This window comes from Dendrobates tinctorius, unplaced genomic scaffold (assembly GCF_039654945.1).
Source record: "Dendrobates tinctorius isolate UK_male_01 unplaced genomic scaffold, ASM3965494v1 ptg000083l, whole genome shotgun sequence".
Lineage (NCBI taxonomy): Eukaryota > Metazoa > Chordata > Amphibia > Anura > Dendrobatidae > Dendrobates > Dendrobates tinctorius.
The window spans coordinates 900,678-921,854 of record NW_027361751.1 but is presented as its reverse complement, the minus strand read 5'-3'; the positions used below and the strand labels follow the sequence as shown (position 1 = coordinate 921,854).

Here is a 21,177-nt window from a genome sequence, read left to right as displayed (position 1 = left end):
AAACATTTAGATTAAGAAGTGGTTGTCCTAGTAGTGGATGACCCCTTTAATATGAAACAATACAATGTGTCTGAAAAATATGTACTTTGCTGTTTTGTTTAAACACCATGAGTTTTTCAAGCAGAAAACACTTCAGGAAAGTCTCCTGTTTTGGGAGGTTTTGGAGGATTTTTGCTTTTCCTGAAGCGGTTTTAAAGAGTTTGGAGTTTTTTTTCCCCTAAAATGTTTTTTTGCAAACTTTTGATTGGACAGTGCAAACTTTGGAGAGGTTTCCTTAGGCTGAGTTCACACGTGGCGCTTTTTTCGCGTATCCGCGGCGGTTTTAACCGCGCGATTTTGCCGCGAAAACGCGAAAAATAAGCATCCCATGCATTCCTATGGGATTCCGCAATGCTGTGCTAATGCTGCGGTTTTTACCGCGGCGGAATCACTTCGCGGTAAAAACCGCAGCATGCTCATTAATTTGCGGAATCGCGGCGATCCCACACCCATAGGAATGCATTGTTCCGCTTACTTTCCGCATGTGGCTGTGCACACCATGCGGAAAGTAAGCAGAACATTTGCGGATGGTACCCACGGTCCGGAGGAGAGGAGACTGTCCTCCGGGCTCTGGGTACCATATCCCTGTAAAAAATAGAATTTAAAAATAAAAAATATTGTTATTCTCACCCTCCGGCGTCCCGCGCAGCCTTCCCGCCTCTCTCCACGCTCTCGTTCCCAGTAGTCCTTTGCGAAAATGCCCGCGATGGCGTCCGTTCTCGCGGGATCGCGAAGTCTCGCGGTCATTCGCGCGACGTCATTGCGAATTACCGCCAGACGTCGCGATCCCGCGAGAACTGACGTCATCGTGGGCATTTTCGCAAAGGATTACTGGGAACGGATGCGCGGGACGTCGGAGGGTAAGAATAACAATATTTTTTTTTTTTTTTTTACATTCTATCTTTTACTACTGATGCCGCATAGGCAGCCTCAGTAGTAAAAAGTTGGTCACACTTGTCAAACACTATGTTTGACGAGTGTGACCAACCAGTCAATCAGTTCTCCAAGCGATGCTACAGATCGCTTGGAGAACGCTAGCATTTTGCAAGCTAATTACGCTTGCAAAATGCTAGTTTTTCCGCGGGAAAATCGCGGGAATTTAAAATGCGATTTTCCCGTGGACTGGAATTCCGGAATTCTCGCGGTAATTTCCGCGAGAGTTCCGGTACGTGTGCACTTAGCCTTAAGGATCCTCTTTAAAAAAAAAACATGCACTCCATTTCATTCAAGCATTTTGCAAAACAAGTTCAGAAGACATCTAAAAAAAACAGCTTGAACATATCCTTAGGGTATGTACTGTACACACAATATAATTTTCAGTCAGATTCTGCCTTAAATCCTCCTGAAAAAGCGCCGCTAAAAAATGAACATAATGTACAACAATGTACATATGACATTGCTGTTCACATGTTCAGTTTTTCGTTATTTCTTTGAACCCCTTCAGGGTTCGAAAACCGTGAATCCTTTAAAAACTCATTTATCATGTCGAAGAGGAAAAAACAAAACCAAAGAAAAAAATATATCTTTCTCCAACGGGTTATTGCTTAATATTTGGGGAAAAAGGCAAAATCCACTGCCAATAAATATTCAGACTCTTGGATTGAGGGTGATTCAGTTTCATAGCATTAAACATGTCCAGATCGTCTTTATCAAGCAGCCAGCCATACATGATTATATTCACCAGGCTGGGGAGTCTGGACACGAATCTGACAAAGGAGGTCACGGTTGTAGCATGAGATTTGATCTGTTCAGTGTACATTCGACTGATATCCAGATGGTTTAGCTCAGCCATATCTTTGGATTGGTCAAAGAACGTTGTCCAACCAGATTCTGTAATATTGGAATTAGCTTGCAGCTCAAGTTGTTGAATCTTTTTCAGGTTTCCAAATTTTGCTTCTTCCCCTGGGAAATAAAATAAAAAAGCTCATTCATTTTGAAGGAAATTTGGACACACCAGAATCACGGAACTGTACACTGATATGGCATAAACTACTGTATACTAATACTATACTGTATACTAAAGGAAGACAAGGGAGTGAACTGTGACAGCATCAGTGAATATCATATTAAATGGAAAACGGTCACATCCCAAAACACAAATAACCTGCAGATATTAGGGTAATCTGCAGGATAATAGTGCTCCAAAGCTGCCTGTCCGCTGCACTGAAAGCCCGGGTACTTGGAGGAAATTAACTTTTTTTTCTCTCGGAAGCCTTGGGCTTCAGTCGCTGCTCAGTACATAGTGATTGGTGGCTCTAACCACACCTTCGGCACTGACTGATGGCCAGAACAGCACTGATGCTGGCTGTCAGTCAGAGCCAGGGGTGTGGTTACAGCCACCACTCGCTGTGTACTGATACTGAAACCATGCGGCTGGACCTCTATCAATGAAAGCCGGAGGCAGCCTGGAGGAATAAATTCCTCCCGTAAGTTGAGCCTTCAGTGCAGCATCTGGACAATTTTAGATCGCCATTAACGTGCAGATTAACCCCATATCTGCAAGTAATAGTGTTTTGTGATGTGACATGTTTCATTTAAAAGGTTGTCTTGTTTTCACTTTTCAGGCGCTCATCATTGCTCCCTAACTTCTCAGCGTCCTGCTTGTTGAGTGGCAATACTCTTTTCTTGATTGAGAGTTCAGACCAGCGGCATTGTTGTGCTGCTGAGTAGAAATGAGCGAATTTGTTCAGATTCGGTTACGAATAGGTTCGGAATTGAATAATGTTTTTGCAATATTCGTCGAATAGCCGAACGTCATTAGAGTCAGTGGGAGTAACAATTACCGAATATGTTCGAAACCAATCATAAGACATACATTCAGCATGAATAGTGTTCGAATATGGCCCGAATTTGTCAAAATCAGATTCGGGGCCAAAATCTGAACAAATTTGCTCATCTCTACTGGTGATCTCGCTGATGCTGCTATATGAGACAGCCTTGCCTCTGCAGCATCGGAAGAGTGCAGCTGCACTGAAGCTGGCCGGGATTGGAAGCTCACAGTGCGCTACAGCGATCCTGGCTAACTTCAGTGCAGTTGTTCAAAGCTCTACAGAAAAGAATTTGTAAGCGCTGCTCATCTTCAGTCACCACTGCTTGACTACAGCACAAAGGCTTTCACAAAGGCTTCAAATAAAAATTAAAACACTGATTAACTGGAACAGGGCATCATTTTAAAACTAAGTAAATTGAAAAGTTGCTAGTTTTTACAAGCACTTTCCAATTATACCCATCTTTCAAAATTGGAATAACCTTTTAAGTTATTCTCTGGTCTGATGTGATCCTTTAGGTCTTGTTCACACATTGCATTTTGCTGCAGGAAAAAAAACTTTTACAGTTCCATCAAAGTGAATGAGATTTCTGAACTCTCATGCACACGCTGTTTACTTATTCCTTGCAGATTTGAACTTTCTAGGCATTTTTTGAGATCTGCAGCACGTCAATTCTTTCAGCATTTTTGGAGCATTTTTCACCCTAATGAATGGGGAAAATGAACGCAAGTAAAAAAACATTAAAAAGTACAGTACTTCCTATCAACGCAGAAAAATCTGCTGCAAATGCTAAGCATGTGAACATACCCCAGTGAAAATCTAAATAGTCTCAAAGAAAATACTAAAGAAATTATGTAAAGTATATACCATGTGAATACTTGCTAAATTTATGTTTAAATACATGAAAAGCATTTAATGCAGTGACTGAATCGAAAAGAAAGTAGCAGAAGTGTATTTCTTTTATATTTATCAATCTTTTAGATCCAATCTGGATTTTTATATATATATATATATATCTATATATATATCTCTATCTATATAATATATATATATATCTATATATATATAGGCTAACAAACAGGCAATCCCCACATGTGTTGCGGCTATCTAACAGCCACGAGACATACAGACATATTATTCAAGCACGCCGAAGACACTCGGTTAGCACCTAAGCATGAGATAAGACCTTATCTGAGTACACTCAGTCATAACTAATAAAGATAAATATAGAAGAAAAAATATATATGTATTATATATATATATATATATATATATATATATATATATATACACACACACACACACACACACAGAGTATACTGCTCAAAGAAATAAAGGGAACACAAACAGCCTGCTGCAAACAGAATAGTGTTCCCTTTATTTTTTTTGAGCGGTATATATATATAATATACACACAGTGTATGTATATATATATATATATATATATATATATATATATATATATATATATATACACACACACACAGTACAGACCAAAAGTTTGGACACACCTTCTCATTCAAAGAGTTTTCTTTATTTTCATGACTATGAAAATTGTAGATTCACTCTGAAGGCATCAAAACTATGAATTGCCACATGTGGAATTATAATAATTAACAAAGAAATGTGAAACAACTGAAAATATGTCTTATATTCTACGTTCTTCAGAGTAGCCACCTTTTGCTTTGATTTCTGCTTTGCAAACTCTTGCTTTGATTTCTGCTTTGCACACTCTTGGCATTCTCTTGATGAGCTTCAAGAGGTAGTCACCGGAAATGGTTTTCACTTCACAGGTGTGCCCTGTCAGGTTTTATAAGTGGGATTTCTTGCCTTATAAATGAGGTTGGGACCATCAATCGTGTTGTGCAGAAGTCTGGTGGATACACAGCTGATAGTCCAACTGAATAGACTGTTAGGGTACCGTTACACTTAGCGATGCACCAGCGATCCCGACAACGATATGGATCGCTGGTGCATCGCTAAGTGGTCACTAGTGAGCTGCCACACAGGCAGATCTCACCAGCGACATAGTGAGGGTCGGGGGTCGCTACTTACCTGTCAGACGTGGCGATCCTGGCGTCCTCCCGCCTCCACGCCTTGCTCGTCGGCGCCACAGGAAGCGCAGCAGGAATGGTCCAGGGAGTTCTCGCGCGACCAACGATGAGCAGCGGGGGAGCCGGTCGGAGGTAAGTATCACATGCAGCGATATCGCTAGCAATATCGCTGCTACATCACAAAATTGGTGACTTTACAGCGATATTGCTAGCAATATCGCAGTGTGTAACGGGGGCTTTAGAATTTGTATTATGGCAAGAAAAAAGCAGCTAAGTAAAGAAAAACAAATGGCCATTATTACTTTAAGAAATTAAGGTCAGTCAGTCCGAAAAATTGGGAAAACTTTGAAAGTGTCCCCAAGTGCAGTTGCAAACACCATCAAGCGCTACAAAGAAACTGGCTCACATGAGGACCGCCCCAGGAAAGGAAGACCAAGAGTCACCTCTGCTGCGGAGGAGAAGTTCATCCGATTCACCAGCCTCAGAAATCGCAGGTTAACAGCAGCTCAGATTAGAGACCAGGTCAATGCCACATAGTGTTCTAGCAGCAGACACATCTCTACAACAACTGTTAAGAGGAGACTTTGTGCAGCAGGCCTTCATGGTAAAATAGCTGCTAGGAAGCCACTGCTAAGGACAGGCAACAAGCAGAAGAGACTTGTTTGGGCTAAAGAACACAGGGAATGGACATTAGACCAACGGAAATCTGTGCTTTGCTTTGATGAGTCCAAATTTGAGATCTTTCGTTCCAACCACCGTGTCTTTGTGCGACTCAGAAAAGGTGAACGGACGGACTCTACATGCCTGGTTCCCACCGTGAAGCATGGAGGAGGAGGTGTGATGGTGTGGGGGTGCTTTGCCGGTGACATTATTGGGGATTTTTTCAAAGTTGAAGGCATACTGAACCAGCATGGCTACCACAGCATCTTGCAACAACATGCTATTCCATCCGGTTTGCGTTTAGTTGGACCATCATTGATTTTTCAACAGGACAGTGACCCCAAACACACCTCCAGGCTGTGTATGGGCTATTTGACCAAGAAGGAGAGTGATGGGGTGCTAAGCCAGATGACCTGACCTCCACAGTCACCAGACCTGAACCCAATCGAGATGGTTTGGGGTGAGCTGGACCGCAGAGTGAAGGCAAAAGGGACAACAAGTGCTAAGCATCTCTGGGAACTCCTTCAAGACTGTTGGAAGACCATTTCCGGTGACTACCTCTTGAAACTCATCAAGAGAATGCCAAGAGTGTGCAAAGCAGTAATCAAAGCAAAAGGGGGCTACTTTGAAGAACCTAGAATATAAGACATATTTTCAGTTGTTTCACACTTTTTTTTGTTAATTATATAATTCCACATGTGTTAATTCATAGTTTTGATGCCTTCAGAGTGGATCTACAATTTTCATAGTCATGAAAATAAAGAAAACTCTTTGAATGAGAAGGTGTGTCCAAACTTTTGGTCTGTACTGTATATATATACAGTATATACAGGGGTTGGACAAAATAATGGAAACACCTGGAAACATCAACAAACGTTAGTTTAATATGATGTAGGTCCACCTTTTGTGGTGATTACAGCCTCAATTCTCTGAGGTATGGATTCATACAAGGTGTGAATTGTTTCCAAAGGAATTGTAGCCCATTCTTCAGTTAAAACACCCTTCAGTTTTTTGATCGACGATGGTGGTGGAAATCGATGTCTAACTTGAATCTCTAAAATCGGCCATAAATGCTCAATAATGTTGAGGTCTGGGGATTGTGGGGGCCAGGTGAGATGCTCAACTTCATTACAATGTTCCTCGTGCCATGCTTTAACGATTCTAGCTGTATGAATTGGTGCATTATCATCCTGAAAGATGGCGTTCCCCTCCGGGAACAGTGCTTGAACCATAGGATGCACTTGGTCGCCCAAAATGCCTGAATAATTGCGGCTGTTAATTCTTCCATGAAGGGATATCATTGGCCTGGCGGATCTCCACGAAATAGCACCCCCGATCATCACAGAACCTCCGCCAAGTTTCACGGTTGGGAGAAGGCAGTCAGGATGGAATGCTTCTTTCGGCTGTCTCCACACGTACAGTCGGCCGGAGGTCGGAAATAGGGTAAACGATGATTCGTCTGAGAATATAACGTTTCCACTGCTCGAGAGACCAATTCTGGAGGTTTCTACACCACTCTAAATGTTTGGAAACATTTGTCATTGAGGGCAGCGGTTTTCCAATTGCAGCTCTTCCGTGGAATCCAGATTTGTGCAGCTCCCGACGAATAGTTTTCGTGGAAACTGGGTTCTGTAGGTGTTCATTGAGCTCAGCAGTGATTTTCAGAGACGTGGTCTTGTGATCCTCTCACAATTCACTTTAGAGTCCGAAGGTCACTCTCAGTCAACTTCGACTTTCGGACGGACCTGTGCTTTGCTGCGGACGTTTTTCCTTCTCTTTCAAACGCAGTCATTACTTTGGAGACAATACCTCTTGACACGCCAAGCATTCGGGCACTTTCTGTTACACTAGCGCCTGCCATGCGAGCACCAACAATTTGGCCTCTTTGAAAATCCGAGAGGTCTGCCATTGGTATCAGGTTTTCATCAATGTTCTTACAATTCTGCAAAACAAACAGTTAATTTACATACACATATCACATAACACAAATAATCAACTACAAAACATTACCATATATCACGGTTGGCATGTTAATAACATGTTCGAAGATTATGATGCCAAAACGTTAGGTGTTTCCATTATTTTGTCCAAGCCCTGTATATAGTCCTTTTTTCTGAAGTAAACTTCACAAAGAATAGGTATGGTCTTACCAGTCTCGATATCCCCTTCAGCCTGAGCTCCAGCAGCTTCCAGTACCCAACAGGAGTGTTTGTACTGCATAGTTCACACTGAACAGGCTGCAACTGCCACACGTTACTCTGCAGCTCTAACACACAGACTGCTCAGCTTTCCTAGCTGACCTGTGCAGTCTCCATTTAGAGAGACTCTGGCATATATCTCTCCCAGCTACAGCTCACAATTTGGCTGGCCACTCACCTGCTTCAACACACTCCAACTCTACTCAACATCATCAGCAGACTGAGGGTTCCAAGTGAACACAGGCCCTGCTTCTTAGTCAAAGCCAAATCAAGTGCATCTAATCAAGACCTGTAGTGCTAGAATTTAACCCAGTCCACCAGTCCTACCTGGCTTCCATAACACCTCAGCAGTGCCACAGGCAGATCGCCCCCATGCCACACCTCATTGATGCAGTAATTGATGCCAAAGGTGCCCCGACCAAGTATTGAGTGCATTTACTAAGCATACATTTCACTAGGCCAACATTTCGGATTTTAAAACCATTTTTCAAGCTGGTGTTATAAAGTATTCTAATTTACCGAGATAATGACTTTTGGGTTTTCATTGGCTGTAAGCCATAATCATCAACATTAACAAAAACAAACACGTGAAATAGATCACTCTGTTTGTAATGACTATGTAATATATGAACTTCACTTTTTATATTGAAGAGCTGAAATAAATTAACTTTTTGATGATATAATTTTGTACGAAACACCTATATATACACACTGTATGTATAGTATGCGTACACACACACACACACATATAACACAGTCTAAAGCTTCATTCAGATGGGTGTATTGTAACATGATCTTAACTGCCCAAATTCAGGATGTAAGCAAACAGCGCAATTTCCTCCCATTGGGGTGTTTCTTGTTCAATACACAGATTTAATAGAGGTTTTAGGCATTATTCAGATTTCTGTTTTCTTTGCAGACGAGAAAAAAATAACACATATTGATCAGGGTGCTGCATCTGATTTTTTTTTTTCAACAATAGGTTTTTATTGAATATATATATATAATATATATACACAAGTATATACTCAGATATTAATATAGAGAATATAAACATGTACAAGAGCACATTGTAAGGGAACAATAGATCACAACAGAAAAACACAAAAAAAGGGGGGAGTTGAGGAAGTAGAGTATAGTGCATCCAAATCCAGCATAGAGACGTAACCAGAATCAGGGGAACCTGGAGCGTTTAAGCGAATTGGGTATGATTAGTGTATTCTGCCCAGGAAAGCCATACTTTTTCAAATATACTGACCTTATCTCTAAATATGGCTGATAACTTTTCATTTATCATATACCATGAAAGACGCCTTTTAACATCAGATAAATCAAGGCTCACTTTTTTCCAAGTGAAAGCTATAGTTTGTTTGGGTGCCAGAAATATAAATTTAATGAGGGCTTGGGTATGTCTAGGGATTTTGAGAATACGTTTATTCAGTAAAGCTTCCCATGGTTTTTTTTAATCCATATTTAGCCCATGCCTCTATTTTTATGATCAGTGTGGCACCAGTTTTCCTTACTCCAATCCATTTAAACAGCATAAAAACAGACTGCACTCGGATGACATCCAAGTTTGTTTTTTTTAATAGACCTACTTTTTTGATTGGGTGAGATTGATCCACAAATTGGATTAAAAAACATATCTTAATTGGACTTTAATGGATGTATATGCTGTCTTTCAAAAACACCAATAGAACATGTTGATTTTTCACATTTGTACATCTGAATGAGACTTAACAGAGTGAGGAAACAATTAGCCTTGTCTTCGCAAACATTCAGTTTTTTCAAAACAATAAGACAAAAGTAGATAGCTGGTTTAGTAGTATGGGAAACAAGTTTTTAGTGGTTCTCTACCTGTTGCCTATAGGATGATCCATTTAGTTCTAGAAAATGTTCAATTCAATTACTTACCTAATAATCCAATGCTCTCATCATCTAATATCTCCAACATGACAAGGGACTGAAGATTAGGAAGGTTTCGTAACTGTTTGATTACACAGGTCAACGAAAAAAAATTTTTTTTCTGGTGTCCAAAATATTTTAATGAATTTGGGGTATTTTTGGGGTGCTGATTCTGAATATGTCATCAGTTTTGCCAGATTGGCTCAAGTTTTTGAGATTTTTGGTATCTTATTTATAGCACTTGTTGGTAAATGCGACGCATCATCTCATTAATTTCTTTGGATTAGTACTTGAACTGAGCAGTTCTCAATATAGTTTTGTGTTAATTAGTGTTCTAAAAGTTTGTTCATAGCTTGATTTTTGCACTAACTTTATGTTGTTGTCTGTTTTCCAGTGAAAAGCATGAACTCATCATGAAGAAGTTGTCTTAACGATCCAGACTCATTCTGTTACATTTGTGGTGAATATACACTGCCAAAACATAGAAGAAACATAACAGACTTCGTAAAAAAAGTGTATTTTGCCTATTTTGGGGTTATGCTTGGGGACCAAGACAAGTTTTGGGCACCACACATAGTGTGCAAAGCATGTATCGAATTATTACGAAAATGGAGCAAAGGACAAAGAAAAAGCTTCAAATTTGGTGTTCCAATGGTGTGGAGAGAGCCAAAAAATCATCATGATGACTGTTATTTCTGTGCAGTGCAAGTGCAAGGATTCAATAAGCATAAGAAACGAAAATGGGAGTAACATGGAATCTGCAAGAAGGCCTGTCCCTCATTGTGAAGATGTGCCTGTACCTGTGTTTACCATAAATAACAGTCATCATGATGATTTTTTGGCTCTCTCCACACCATTGGAACACCAAATTTGAAGCTTTTTCTTTGTCCTTTGCTCCATTTTCGTAATAATTCGATACATGCTTTGCACACTATGTGTGGTGCCCAAAACTTGTCTTGGTCCCCAAGCATAACCCCAAAATAGGCAAAATACACTTTTTTTACGAAGTCTGTTATGTTTCTTCTATGTTTTGGCAGTGTGTATTCACCACAAATGTAACAGAATGAGTCTGGATCGTTAAGACAACTTCTTCTTGATGAGTTCATGCTTTTCACTGGAAAACAGACAACAACATAAAGTTAGTGCAAAAATCAAGCTATGAACAAACTTTTAGAACACTAATTAACACAAAACTATATTGAGAACTGCTCAGTTCAAGTACTAATCCAAAGAAATTAATGAGATGATGCGTCGCATTTACCAACAAGTGCTATAAATAAGATACCAAAAATCTCAAAAACTTGAGCCAATCTGGCAAAACTGATGACATATTCAGAATCAGCACCCCAAAAATACCCTAAATTCGATGAAATATCTTTGGCACCAAAAATGCTGTTGACCAGTGTTATCAGTTTGGCAGCATGAGCCATCCCTTCTCCTGCAGGCAACCACAACTTCTCCAAGTGAATGAGAGAGCCCAGTGCTTCAGCTATAAAACAATATATATGTATGTTCAAAGTCAATACGTAAAACATGGGTTTATTTTCTTGTAAATGTAAACTGAAGATACTGTTTGTAACCTGGACCGTGATGCAAACCTGTAAGAGGCACAGCTGTAATGTCACATATCTCGTAGGAAAAGTGCTGTCAGACTTGGACTGGCCCACCGGGGGACCGGGGAATCCTCCAGTGGGTCTTCGTCTTCCAATGGGGCCTTTTGCCAGGGTGTAACAATCGCAGTTGGCCTGCTGGTCCCCACTAGTTTCAGCTGCATTTACCTCCTTGGACACACACCCAGTTGAAAAGTATTGGAGCAGAGAACCACCGACTCCCCACCTACCTGTGCACACCGCCAGCCTATCAGATGCCAGCTGCATCATGTGATGTGAAAAACAGCGCAATCACGTTACTGTACGCCATTGTGGGAGTGGGAAAAGGTGAGTAGAATTATGTTTTGTTTTTTTACTTCCATGTTTAGAGCACCATAGAGGGAGACATTATACTCTATACGGGCTACAGAAGGGGTCGCTATACATAATGGGGGCCAAAGAGATGATAATTATAATAAAATGGAGCCATAGAGGGGAACATTATACTAAATGGGGCCATAGAGGGGAACATTACACTAAATAGGGCCTAGAGAGGAAGATATTATAATAAATGATGGAAAAAGAGGTGGACATTATACTATATGGGGTCAGAGATAGAGATTATACCTAATAATTTCCCCCTACGGGAGCCATATAGGGGAACATCATAATGTATGGGGGCTACACAGGAGAACATTATACTGTATGGGGTCATACAGATATTAGACTGTATGGTAGCCATACAGGGGGACATTTATACTGTATGGATGTCACAGATTTATTTCAGCAGAGAGAAGCCTGAAGACCGCAACGTCTGATTTCTCCTACTCCTGTGCTGATTAGAAGCACTTCACTTTCTTATTAAACTATGTAAATTTCTTTTGGAACTGCGGTTGTTAATGTGCTCTGTTGAGAGCTCCTGGAAGCTTTCTTGCATTAAGGCTACCAGCTGTGCACTGTTAGCCACTCCCATCCCTTATATAATGTGGGCGTTGGCTACTCATTTTCAGGGCTATCTTTTGCTGCATGGCTGGAGGTTGTTAGTGGTTATTATTGGCGAAAGGCATTTGGTGGATTTATCTGTGACTGTTGCTTGTTTTTGAGTGTGTGATAATTTCCTTTCTTTTCCTACTTTGGTTTAACCCCATCCTCCACTCCCCAGTGCCTTCCTTTGTTACATGTGAGTATATTTGTATGTTTGGTATTTTTCTTTTTTTTTTTTGAAACATCATTTTTATTGATTTTGTAATGAAGTTGCATATTACAAGTTATAAACGTTGCATTGAATTGTTACAAAGAACATATTTAAACATGCTTATCACCTAAGCCTGAATAGAAGCAAAAATAAACTCAATAAATATAAAATTATCAAACCCCCTTACGTCCACATTTCCATAGATTACATTGACTGAAATCAGACATCTTATCTCCAGCTCCATCTTATCCTCCATATAGCTCATATGACACATTTCAGTTTACCCAGATTACCACTCAAATCCTCTAATAGATACCAATCCGAATCCACAAAGGCGCTCATTAAGTCTTGAATTTCTCTGGTGGTCAGTGACGTTTCTATAAACACTCTCCATTTTTTTTTTTTAAATTTCATCATTTTATCTTTATTTCTTTCTGTTTTTCTTTTTTCCAAAAATAAGACCGATGTTAAACCTTCCTTGATCTCTTTTATCCCTGGGAGTGTTTTAGCTAGCCAGTGTTGCTGAATTAGACGTTTTGTCACCATTGCAATGTAGCCGTCCCCCTCTTGTTTTACCCATCGTAAAGTGAAGCAACCAACACAATGGATCCACTTCTACCCATATCCCACAGATCTTCAGATACATATCCTGGACTTTTAACCTGAGTTCTTGTGTCCTGGGACATGACCACAATCCATGTTCTGTGTCTGTTTTGGGCATTGTACATTTTGGGCAACTTGTCTGCCTATCAGGATTCTGCCGAGTCGGCGGTATATTGAAGCCACATATTGTTTTATGCAATATTCTGAGCTGACTATCTCTCCATTGTTCATTGATGATATGCTTTCTTACCAATTCCCAGCCCCGCAGAATCTTATGCTCAAGTTCTTCATCATGTATATGTTTTTCCCATTTGTGAAATATTTTGCCCTTCCCTGAAGGGCGTAATATGTCCCTCAGCATCCCATATATTGAGGTGATAGATATTTCTCCAATGTCTTTGGTAACCAAGTCCTCCCATATTTCTGAATCGATTTCCTTCCTTACATCCTGAAAGAGGTCTAATACATAATGCTTTAATTGACTATATAACATCAAATGAAATCTCGGCAGCTCAAATTTGTCTATCACTTCCAATCCCGTCAACCAGCGGACTTCTTGTAGATGTAGTAAGTCCCCTAACGTCTGTATACCTTTCCCCAACCACTCTGTGTATAATTTATTTTCTCTTCCTAATCTAAAGGCAGGAAATGCACAAGGATTCAGGTGCTTCGACACTCTCCACGACATTTTTAGTTTTTTCTTACTGCCTTCCATGTGGCAATGGTATCTTTACATATTACCGAATATTTAATGTTTGGCGGTATGTGTGACAGCGGCGTATGCAGCAGCGCCGTAAAGGTCCCACAAACACAAAATTCCGTTTCCAATTTGTAGTCAGTATATCGCCCCGTTTTTTTAATCCAGTCTATTACATTCCTCATTAAACACGATAAATTATATCCCCTAATATTTGACAATCCCACTCCCCCTCCCTCCTTTGTGTGCATTAGAGTTCTTATAGCCAATGTCGCTCTTTTACCCCTCCAGATGAATTTAGAAAAGGCCCTGTTTAATCTGAGAACATCTGCGTGACGAATTAACATTGGGATAGTTTGCATTGGGTACAGTAATCTCGCAAAGCTTGTCATCTTGATTAGGCCTCTTTCACACTTCAGTTTTTTACAATCAGTCACAATCCGCCAGGTTTTGAAAAAAACGGATCCTCAATTTTTTTTTGAGAATCCGTTTTTTCCCCCATTGACTTGCATTAATGGCGGATTGTGACGGATTGCTGTCCGTTGCATCCGTTTTTTTTGAGGATCCGCCAAAATTTGCTGTCCGTCACCATCCTCAAAGATTTCAAAACGGAGCTTGTAACGTTTTTTGGTCTGGCGGATCCTCCAGACGCTCATTTACTTAATCTCTCTCTCTCTCTCTCTGCCAGCGTTTCCTTTAAATTTCCTCATTTTCAGGATCCGTCTGAAAACGGATCCTGTGCCATCCGTTCACATCAGTTGAGAACGGATCCGCTTGTCTGACTTTTTGGCGGATTTGAACTGATGCAAAAAACTGAAGTGTGAAAGAGGCCTTAGGTGGCAGCGACCCAGCAGCGAAAGGGGTAGATTTCCCCACCTCTCCAAATCCTTCTCTATTTTGTCTATGATAGGCTTATAATTGAGATCATAAATTTGTTTCGGCGTTCTCTCCAAATATATTCCCAAGTACTTTATAGATGTTGTCGCTTTCGGGATACCCATTATATTACTCTCCTGGCCACGTTTTACCTCACTCCTCATGAACAGAATCTCACATTTAGACTTATTTAAACGAAAGCCCGAGAATTTTCCAAACTTTTCAATTTCAAGCAGCAACATAGGGAGATCTTCCTCTGGGTTGCTCATGAACAGAATTATGTTATCTGCAAATAGGGCATTTTTGACTGTCTCATTTCCCACCTTTATCCCTTTGTAGGAACTGCAATCACTTAAATATCTTGGCATGGGTTCTATCGCCAAATTAAACAATAAGGGGGACAGCGGGCACCCCTGCCTCATTCCCTTTTTCAGCTCGAAGGCATCTGAGAGAAACCCCGGTGTGTATACCCTTGCTTTGGGATTCTGATATAGTACCGCCAAAAATTGTCTAAACGGACCTACCAGATTTATTTTATCCAACACTTGACCCAGCCATGGCCACTTCACATTATTGAACGCTTTTTCTGCGTCCAGTGTGACCATAGCTGGATCCTCTCCCTTATCCAAATGCTTCCCTCCCTCCCATGTCTAGCAATAACATGGCTTTCCTTATATTAGTAACGGCTGATCTTCCCTTCACAAAACCTGTTTGTTGCTTTGATATCAATTTAGGCAGTATCCTTGCCAGCCTGTCTGCCATTATTTTTGAGAGAAGTTTAACATCTTGATTTATTAATGATATCGGTCTATATCCTGAAGGGTCTTCCAAATCCTTCCCTCGCTTCGGGAGAAGCTTTATGTAGGCCGTATTCATTCCTTCTGACATAGCTTCCCCCTGCAAAATGTGATTATATAAATCTTTAAGCGTGGGAACTATTTTCTCCCTCAGCGCCTTATAAAATGAACCATTAAATCCATCGGGCCCTGGAGCTTTATTGGCCCCCATCCCTTTTATTGCCATACTAATTTCTTCCTCCATGATGCAGCCATTTAAATCCTGTAATTCCTCCTCCGTCAGTTTAGGGATATCAACTCTACCCAGCCATGTCTCCCCCGCTACATCTTGATGATCCTCATCCTTGTATAACCTAGCATAGAATTTGCCCAGCACTCTGTTTATATCTTTGGGATTAGTCAGTCGTTGTCCTTTTTTATCTCTAATTGCCATTATAGATGTACCCACATATCTTCCCCTAGCCAAATTAGCCAGTATAATCCCTGCTTTGTCACCACACCTATTTAATTCTACCACCCAGTGATTCATATATAATTGCTCTCTTTTTTCCACCCATTCTTCAAAATTTTTTTTGGCCCGCATCCAATTATCTTTATCCTCATCCAGTAGTGAGTTCTTATATTTTGTATAGGTGCTCCTAACTTCGCTGCTTGCTGCTAAGTACTGCTCTTTTATTCATTTTTTTATTCTTTGCGTGTAAGCCATGATGTTTCCCATTACCACCTTCGCTGTTTCCCAATATAATCTAGGGTTAGGTTTGTGCTCCTCATTATACATTGCAAACTCTGTCCACCATTCCCCATCCGTTTCACAATATCCTGCTCTTTTGTCATGTTTCCTGGGAATCACCATAGATAGTCCGTCCCTTTCTGATGTGCGTCAGCTAAGTCTAGAGATATAGGACTATGATCAGATATCACCATGTCCTCAATATTGACATCACACATTTTGTGTAGTATCTTATCTGACACAAAAAAACATGTCTATTCTCGACCATGTCTTGTGTGCATGAGAGTAATGTGAAAATTCCCGATCTATAGGGTGTGACGTTCTCCACGCATCTTTCAGCTGCCAATTCGATATCATATCTTCCAAATAACCTTTTTCCCCTATACTATATCTCTTCCCTTCTCCTGGATTTAATCTTATTAAGCTCCCTTTTCTGTCCTCTTCCTCCTTAAGCACCTCATTACAATCTCCTCCTATGATTATGTTATTACCACTATCAGCCAGTATTTTGTTCTGTAAGAACATAAAAAATTTAATTTTGGTTTATGTTCGGGGCATATATATTGTACAGGGTAATGCTTTCATTATTTATCTCTAATTTCAAATGGATTAACCTACCCTCCTGGTCCATTTCTACTGATGAAACTTTGTGTGCCAGTGCTTTATGTATTAGGACTCCTGCTTTTCTGTCTACCAAGCTAGAACCATAAACCCCACCCATAATTTCTTCATTCTAAAAAAGTCTTCTATACCCAAGTGTGTCTCTTGAAGCAAGGCTATGTCTGCTTTCAATCTTTTCAGGTGACAAAGTATCATACTTCTTTTATGTGGTGAGCGCAACCCTTTTATATGCCATGTTATTAATCTAACCATTTTTAATTGCAAAATGGTTTCTTCTGCGAGGACGTGCAAAGCTTCTCCCTCACAGGTATGGACTGCCAGTCAATGTCATCTCAGTCAGCAATAAATTAATTAGTACAATAGCAGTGGGCTCATGAACTTTAACTTCCCTCCCTCCTTCCCCCCCCCCTTCTCATCTCACCCTCTCGCCATATAACAACCTCTTTCCCGCCCGCCTATTATCCCATATTTATCATGTTGTAACTATTTTATATCCATTCTCTATCTGAGCCCTAACTCTCATGTAACCTTGAAAGTCCAAAATCTTAGATCAACATCTATTTCTCAATTTATCATATCAATTTCCTAACATCTTAATACTCACAACCATATTATCTTAAAGTCCTTCTCCATCTCTCCTTTTTGATGTCAGAGAGGTATAAAAATACTTTACTCTCACCCCCTTCATCCCCCCAAGCAATATCTCCCAATGTAAACCTAGCATTTGTATGATACTTTCCCCCTGGAAGATATCTTAATTTAAGGCCTCTTTCACACTTCAGTTTTTTACAATGTCACAATCTGCCAGGTTTTCAAAAAAACGGATCCTCAATTTTCTTTTGAGGATCCGTTTTTTTTCCCCATTGACTTCCATTACTGGCGGATTGTGATGGATTGCCATCCGTTGCATCCTTTTTTTTGCGGATACGCCAAAAGTTGCTGTCCGTCACCATCCTCAAAGATTTGAAAACGGAGCTTGCAACGTTTTTTTTTCTGGCGGATCCTCCAGACACTAATTTAACCCGAAATTCTTTCTGGGTGCCGGACAAAAAAAAAAAAATTCTCTCTCTCTCTCCTTTTCCCGACTTTAAATTTCCTCATTTTCAGGATCCGTCTGAAAACGGATCTTGTGCCATCCGTTCACATCAGCTGAGAACGGATCCGCTTGTCTACCGTTTTTGGCGGATTTGAACTGATGCAAAAAAATGAAGTGTGAAAGAGGCCTAACACAAAATAATCCCATCAACATTCAATGAAGATCTTGTCTTCTACCTAGTATATACATCACATCGGTCCTCATTATCCCAACTTTATATATGTCTTTTTGTTGTGAAAACCTCACAATGTCCATAAACCTGGAAGTCACAAATTCACCGTCAGCCTGTATGATCAGCTTGCAGACCAATTAAATCAGCACCCCAAATTCTCCATTCGGTCCAACAGAACCTGTGAAAATAAATAAGATGGGAAAAAAAGAAAAAAAAAAAAAAGAAATAGGAGAAGGGGGATCTCTCCACCAGCTGTCCTGTAGTCTTCCTTGAACATACATAATTCCGTCTGATATTGACCCGGTCGGGTGAATATACCTGTGAATTTGTAAGTTTTGTACACCACCATGTGGTTCACCGATGATATCCCTTATTACTGTACGTCTTCCTATTTTAGGTGATTGGGAGTGTAAGTAGTCTTTCTGTAGCTCAACCTGGACCACAAAAATGTCTCCCTTCCATCTTCATATTATCATGTGAGGTATTCCAGTCATACTTTTCACTTATGCTGACCCCAGGATATATCTTCTTGACACAATCTCATAAGCATTAGATCATTTAGTATTCTGTCTTGTTTGGCTCTTCCTGAACGCCATTGTCATTGGGGTTCTTTGTTCCTTAGCCATTGTCTCTCTTTCATTATCTCCTTCCAAATGCAAATCCGACCTCAGGCTATACGGATAGGGTCTCCCCCTCTCGTCCTCAGCATCTCCACCTGTCTCCTCTCTCGGCGGGCTGGTATTTTCAGGTAATTGCTGGCCAGATGAAGGTTGCTGCTGGGACATAATTTTCATGGCCTCCTTGGGATCTGTAAATGACCTCATCACACCATCTTGTCCTAAAACGCAGCGTTGCTGGGTAGTTTAGCTGGAATCTGATGTTACATTTAAACAACAGAGTGCATGCTTCGCTGAATGCCCTTCTTCTCCGTGTCACCTCTGCTGAATAGTCTCCAAATAAAAGGACTTTATGTCCCTGAATTATCAGTGGTCGCCTTCTTCCTTTATAAGCCCTGAGTATTTCTTCCTTATATTTAAAGTTCAAGTACTTTGCCACTGCCTGGCTGGTCTCTGAGCTTCCTTGTTATTCAGTTTATTCCTGCCCCTCTCAGTCTCAGAGGCCTCTCTGGGGGGCCTATCCTGTGTGCACGCTCCACTCTGCAGTTATGTGACAGTCCCAGTGCTTTTGGCAATTCCACCTCATAGATATCATTTAGCTGCTGTGTGTTTATTGTCTCTGGGAGGCCTATCATTTTTAGATTACTTCTGCGGGACCTGGTCTCCAGATTCTCTAGTTTATCCACAGTGTAGAAGGCTTGTTTCTTTAAGTCACTGACTTGTTTTTCTAGCTGAATAACTTTGTCCTCCTCCTCAGAGATTCTCTGCTCGGCTTCCTGCAGTTTCTGCTCCTGATGAGTCATCTTGCTTTGCAGCTCTTTAGTGGTAGATTGGATCATGTCAGCCACTGCCCAAGTCTTCAGCAAGGTATGAAGCCATTTCTTTTGCTAGCTGTTTAAAGTTTAATGAGCCATGAGCATGTAGCTGCGTTTCCAATGTGCCTCTTGCCTCCACTGTCTCCCCCTGGCTGCAATTTCCTTCTTTCTCTGGGGCTTCCTCCTCCCGTTCTATCTCCTCATGTGCTTGCCCTATTTGTGCCTGTGTCTCCGTCGCCATTACTGTGCTCCCACTCTGCAGGCCTCCTCCGACCTCCTCCTCCCCCTACTCCTTCCCTGCGCCTCTCGTTTCAAACCGATCCATGTTGCGGACGGTCCAAGGTGGTCCCACGATTATCCCAGTACCTTTTGTGAGTCAGGGCTCTGTGTAAATGCAGAGTATTTGCGGCGGTCATTGGAGCTCCCTCATATGCGTCTGCACATGGCGGCGCCAGAACAGGAAGTGGTATTTTTCATTACCCTTGCTTGTACTGCTTAGTCTGGTTGGTGTACTACCGGCTGCATGCTATTATAAAGAAACAAGATGTCTCTATTCAGCTTCCCTGGATACACCGACGAGCAGTTTGTTTCTGTATTAGAGCCTGCAGTTAGGGAGTCAGTTTTATTGAAAGGGAATAAATTCTGGGTAATGCCCCCTTTGCGGCATAAAAGGTGGGCACTGTTAATATATGGGTGCCACTGGCATTGCTGTTGTATTTTAACACAAGGATGGACATGAAGGCACAGAGGAATTTTACTATTGTATAAAGCCTACAAAAGGGACATATGCATTAATAATGCATGAGAACCACAGGGGGGGACGTATCTACTATGAGAGGGTCACAAAGGGGACCAATCAGTACAGTAAGCTATTTTATTTTTGGAGATGCCATTACATTGTGGGGGACAAAGGTTAACACTGGCACTTTTTTCTTCAACTGGCACAGTGTGGGAGTGGGGAGGGTGCACTAGAAGCAATTAGCCATAGATGTCTGTCTGCATCATTCTATAGAGACGAATTGTGACTGGAAGAAGTCATAGTGGTCTGTATGCATGGGACGAAGAAGAAAAATGAAGATGAATGACTTCAATTGAAGATGTCACTGGTAAGTCACATATTACCACCATATAGTGATTAAATAATACTACCACACTAATCATTAATAAAAAATACAGTAATAACGCTAATATTATCATCAGGAACATTGTACACAGGAGATCTGTATGTACACTGTACACTGTCTACAGAGCTGTGTAATGTCACTGATGATAATTGTTACCTGTACTCTTAGTAAATCATGTATTGTGTAAGTTTACATGTAATGCAATGATCACCAATGACATTATACACAGGAACTCTATGTATATAGTGTCAATGTACAGGTAATACAGTGATTATCAGTGACACTATACACCGGAGCTCTGTATATAGTGTACAGGTAATACAGCGATCACCAGTGATATTTTACACAGGCACTCTGTATATAGTGTATAATGTACAGGTAATACAGTGATCACTAGTGATATTATACACAGGAGATCTGTATATAGTGTCAGTCTGCAGATAATACAGTGATCCACAGTGACATTATACTCAGAAGCTGTATAGTGTACCTACAGAGCTCCTGTATATAACTGTCACAAGGATAAAATAGTGTTATAACTGCGGATTTTGTTAATGAACAGTATGGCAGTATTTTTTGGTCACTATGTGGTGGTAATATGATGCAACACTATTTGTCTCC

At 40.7% G+C, this 21,177-nt stretch overlaps 1 protein-coding gene across 2 annotated transcripts in view; it reads right to left on the bottom strand.

Moving 5' to 3' along the window:
• Positions 1-877: 877 nt before the first annotated feature.
• LOC141097069 (baculoviral IAP repeat-containing protein 1-like) overlaps positions 878-21,177 on the bottom strand; it is a 71,625-nt gene continuing 51,325 nt past the window's right edge. For both annotated transcript variants that reach the window (XM_073584039.1, XM_073584040.1), the window contains one exon: positions 878-1,941. In XM_073584039.1, the coding sequence (XP_073440140.1) occupies positions 1,577-1,941 (365 nt within the window). In that variant the 3' untranslated portion in view covers positions 878-1,576. The remainder of the gene's footprint in view (positions 1,942-21,177) is intronic.